This window comes from Papaver somniferum, chromosome 8 (genome assembly GCF_003573695.1).
Source record: "Papaver somniferum cultivar HN1 chromosome 8, ASM357369v1, whole genome shotgun sequence".
In the NCBI taxonomy this organism is placed as follows: domain Eukaryota; kingdom Viridiplantae; phylum Streptophyta; class Magnoliopsida; order Ranunculales; family Papaveraceae; genus Papaver; species Papaver somniferum.
The window spans coordinates 3,536,246-3,541,648 of record NC_039365.1 but is presented as its reverse complement, the minus strand read 5'-3'; the positions used below and the strand labels follow the sequence as shown (position 1 = coordinate 3,541,648).

Sequence of the window (5,403 nt, the reverse complement as noted above, 5' to 3'; positions counted from 1 at the left end):
TAGCTTACAAGTTATAAAAGCAAGTATTACGGTGGAATTCAACGTATTCCAAATATGAAAAATTCATGAAATGTCAAGTCTAGTGGCTTTCAAGTTGGGGTTTTTCATAGAAAATCCAAGCAAGGTTTCATGGTTTGGTGGAAGGGTCCGTGGAATCCATCTAAACGTCAATAAGAATGCGTTAAACGCAATTAAGAATGGAGCTAAAAAAACGCAATTAAGAATTGCGTTTTTCTTTTATCCATAGATTTAAAATGAGTTGTTGAAATTTAACGGCCGAAAAAAAAAGTTTCATTCTTAATGGCGTTTTTTAGCTTCATTCTTAATTGCGTTTTTTTTCTATCCGTAGATTTAAAATGAGTTGTTGAAATCTAACGGCTGAAAAAAAAGCTTCATTCTTAATTGCGTTTTTTTAGCTTCATTCTTAATTGCGTTTTTTTAGTTCCATTAAGAATAGCATTTCTACTATTCCACTATTACACTTGCGCTTCCATCTACAGTTCCAAATGTTGAGGTGGCGTGGAAAATGGAAGAGGAATGGATTCCACCGTTACACTTGTTCTAACTATGAAATTGGACATTGATTCAAAGCTTAGATGATAAAGCGGATTTGATATCCACAACAAATCCTGATTTGAAAATGGCAACAAGCCGTAACAATTCACAAATCTCAGGAAATGAATTCATCCTGATATCAGCATAAGCTTCACCATTCCATTTATTGGATCCCAATTTCACCGCCAATTTCATAGCAGCTTCTTTTGTTTCCTCAACAGTATCATAAGCAAAATCTATAATCCCCATCTCCACAGCTCTTTCCGCTGTAACTTTCATAGACTGAAGTAAAACATCTCTTCGAACCCTCGAAGACGGAATCTTTGATTTCAAGAAAGCCATGAAATAATCAGGAACGTTTAGCCCAATATTCAACTCACTCATATACAAAACCCCTTTGCTTTTCCTCATCAATACATAATCATGGCTTAATGCAAGAAGGAATCCAGCTGCAACAGCATGACCTGAAACAACAGCCACAGTTGGCATTGGAAGCGAGAGCAGATCAGCAACGACGAATTTAAAACTATCTGAAATCCCACTAAGCCGATCATAAGACCCGGTGGCGGATCCAGCAGCTGCAGCGTATTTAAAATCAAAGCCGTTGGAGAAGAATTTGCCTTGTGCTGTTGTGACCAAAACTGAACCAGGTTTTGCGTTAGTGCGAACTTGTTTAAGTGAGTTCCGGATTGATTCTATTAGCGTCGGATTTATCCGCTGTTCGTCATCACCAGTTAAGGTTAGAATGAAAATGTTCCCACTCTTCTCTAAACTGCACATTGTGTTGCTGGGAAAAGAAGTGGAGAAGATGATCACACTGGCTTTGTCAAGATATTCAGAGAAATTTATAACTGAAAAAGACACAACTGCATGTGTGAATGTTTAGGTTAGGCAAAATTTGTTGGAAAAAATTGGGTTTCACAAAGGATGAATGACACAGAGAAGAAATTGTTGCACTCCAAAGCTTTCAAGGCTTGTATAAATTTCTTTTAGACAAATATTTCTACCCTCCCAATAACAATTGGCGATTACAACAGGTATGCGAAATATTGCCTTCAGGATACAATGAAAGCCCTGCAACGAAAACTGAATTCAAGGTTTGTACCCCTTGATTCAATCAAGAACACACAAAGAGATTTCTGATTTCTGATGATGCTTTTTGAAACAGAGAAAACAGATTGATTTTTCTTATATCTTAAACGAAACTGGGAGAAGCTATTTATAAAGGGTTTTGCACCTGTTGGGAATAGGTGTTTCTATTCACGAACCGTCATGTTCCTTCATCAACAGACATCAATGGTGTCTTTTGGATTCGAAATTTTCGAACAGGCTTTTATCGGCCAAATAAAACCTTCAGTTCAAAAATTCTTCCGGGGGCGTTGCCCCCTTGAAACCCCCACCAGGGGCGGTCTCCCCTGGACCCCCACGACCTGACCTGTCAGGTCGACCACAGCCTGGGGGGCGATGCCCCCCCAGGACCCCCCTTTGGTTAGAGGCGTTGAAAATATTCCAACATTCTCCCCCTATTTTCAAAAACCATAAAACAAAGTTAAAACTTTTAAATCAGAGTGACTGCATCACCGAAGTGACTGCCTACGTACCCGAGTGGGATCAAGCCAACGTAGTTCAAGCACAATTGAGACTAAGCATCATCGTTGAAATCAACACATAAATGATAGGTATCTTTTGGATTTGAACCTTCACTTAGTGTAAGAAACTCAAAGCCTTATCGAGGTTCTATGGTGAAACCAGTCTTGAACCAAGTACCCCTTATGATAAAACCGGAGTCTCCACACATATTGATTTCATAAAATCATGTGTTCTGTAGCCAAGCACGTTAATGGCCATGTGCTTATATCCTTGTTCATGAGTCTTCTTTAGAGAACGGTCTTCTTCTCTTAGGAAACGGCCTTATTTCCATACTCATATAGGTAAGTCTCGAAGGTGTTTCTGCAATACACCTTTTACTAATCATAGACTCATTAAGGATTTACATCCATCCTATTTTCTTGCAGAAACCAGCACTAATAAGAAATGGGAAGTTTTTATATTAGTGCTCCATAATCCACATCCATAACTTGTTGGTACCACATTGAACCTTGTTTATCCTTTTCAAAACATAGGTTGGGTTTCTGCTATGGGAGATCAAACTTCCTTCACAGACCTTAGTCCCATTTCTTTCCTTTTTATTGAAACCACTGAACTTGGTAGACTTTTCGTAAATGGGTCTGCCAAATTCCTCTTTGATTCAATAAAGTTAACCGTAACTACTCCCCTCTTGAGTAGTTGCCTAACCATGTAGTGTCTAAGACTTGCATGTCTAGACTTTCCATTATAAGTCTTATTAGAGACATTATAGATTGTAGCTTGATTATCACAATTAATCAAGACCGCCGGTGTTGGCTTCTTCCAAAAAGGAATTTCCATAAGTAGGTTTCTAAGCCAATCTGCCTCCTTACATGCATCAGTTAAAGCTATCAATTCTGACAACATTGTTGAATCAGAAATACAAGTCTGCTTCTTGGAACTCCAAGACACAGCAGCACCCCCTAATGTAAAAATCCATCCAGAAGTTGACTTGGAATTTGATTCTACATTGTTCCAGTTAGCATCGCTGTACCCCTCTAGTGCAGCGGGATAGCCTTGGTAATGCAAACCAAAATTTATTGTTCCTTTCAAGTAAGCCATAACTCTTGAAACTGCTTTCCAGTGTTCATATCCTGGATTACTTGAGAAACGACATAATATTCCCACGGCTTGGGCTATGTCCGGTCTTGTGCAATGCATAGCGTACATAAGACTCCCAATAACACTAGAATACTCAAGTTGAGCATGAGTACGGCCGGTGTTCTTCATTAACTTGATAGTATGGTCTAAAGGAGTAGGTGCTGGATTGTCATCAAAGTGACCATATTTCTTGAGAAATTTCTCAATATAATGAGATTGAGTTAAAACCAACTCATCTCCCTTTCTTAGGATCTTAATTCCCAAGATTACATCAGCCTCTCCTAAATCCTTCATATCAAAGTTAGAATTAAGAAACTTCTTTGTTTCTTCCACAACAGATATGTCAGACCCAAAGATTAACATATCATCAACATACAAACAGAGAATCACACAACCAGAACTATCATGCTTACTATAGACACATTTGTCCGCATCATTCACCACAAAACCATATGACAAAACTACTTTATCAAACTTCTCATGCCATTGCATAGGGGCTTGCTTCAAACCATAGAGAGATTTCACTAACTTGCAAACTTTCTTCTCTTGGCCTGGTAATATGAAACCTTCAGGTTGTTCCATATATATCTCTTCTTCTAAATCCCCATTTAGAAAAGCAGTTTTGACATCCATTTGATGCACAACCAACTTATGAATAGAAGCAAGTGCAATCAAGCAACGAATGGATGAGATGCGGGCAACAGGAGCATATGTATCAAAGTAATCAATACCATGTCTTTGTTTATAACCCTTGGCAACTAGCCTTGCCTTAAACTTATCAACTTCACCATCAGCTCTCAACTTTCTCTTGAATATCCATTTACTTCCTATTGCTTTAGCACCAGGAGGTAAATTTACTAATACCCAAGTCCCGTTAGTCAAAAGCGAATGCTTTTCATCATTGATGGCTTCTTTCCAGAAATTTGCATCTCTAGAACTCATGGCTTCAGCATAAGTTTTAGGGTCATCATCAGTATGCATAACATACTGGTTAACACTAAGAATTCTATTCTTATTTGCCTCTACAAGGTAATAAATAAAGTTTGGATCAGGCTTTTTCTCAATCCTTCCTCTCTTACTCCTTCTAGGTTCGATATCTTCAGTAGGCACTGAAATATAATTGTCATGAGTAGGAGAGGGATTTTCATCATTGTTATCAATCTCCATAGGTTCTAGATCAGGTAACAATGGATTCTCCATGGGTTGCATTTGAGAACTGTTCCTATTTAAGTTCTCAAAGAATTCCACATCTACAGATTCTATAATCTCAAAAGTGTCAAGGTTTATAAATCTGTAGGTGATACTATTAAGAGAGTATCCCACAAAAGCACATTTATAAGCCCTGTTTCCCAACTTTGGTCTTTTGGGATCAGGCTTTCGAACATATGCTAAACAACCCCAGACTTTAAGTCTTCTCAAGTTTGGTTTCCTCTTAAACCACAACTCATAAGGAGAAACACTCTTCTTTTTCAAAGGAATTCTATTCAAAATATAACATGCAGACAACATAGCTTCACCCCACAAAGAATTAGGCAAACCAGAACTTATAAGCATGCAATTAACCATATCAATCAAAGTTCTATTTTTTCTTTCAGCCATACCATTTTGTTGAGGTGTGTAAGGTGCAGTACGTTGATGAACTAAACCATGCTCTTGACAAAAGGAATTAAATTCAGTAGGAAAGTATTCACCACCACGATCAGAACGTAAAATCTTAATTTTGTGCTCTAATTGTGTCTCTACTTCTGCTTTATAAATCCTAAATTTATCAAAGACTTCATCCTTAGATTTCATTAAATATGTATAAGCATATCTAGTACTATCTTCTATAAAAGTGACATAATACTTATTTCCACCACGAGTGGCAGAACCATGCAAATCACCCACATCACTATGTACTAATTCAAGTAAGGAAGAATTTCGTACTACAGACTTATGGGAAATTCTAGTTATCTTTGCTTGCACACATATTTCACATTTAGAAGCATGATCAAAATTGCAATCAGAAATCAAGCCTAATCGATTCATGTTTCCAAGAGAACCATAATTCACATGCCCTAATCTACCATGCCATAAATTAACAGAGTCAACAATATAAGCAGAACCATTATTTATTAAATT

General features: G+C 37.6%; 1 protein-coding gene across 1 annotated transcript; it reads right to left on the bottom strand.

Moving 5' to 3' along the window:
- Positions 1-379: 379 nt before the first annotated feature.
- LOC113306661 (enoyl-CoA delta isomerase 2, peroxisomal-like) lies at positions 380-1,401 on the bottom strand. Its single transcript, XM_026555568.1, has one exon. The coding sequence runs from the start codon at positions 1,333-1,335 to the stop codon at positions 586-588; it is 750 nt and encodes a 249-aa protein (XP_026411353.1). The 5' UTR covers positions 1,336-1,401; the 3' UTR covers positions 380-585.
- Between the last annotated feature and the right edge of the window lie 4,002 nt (positions 1,402-5,403).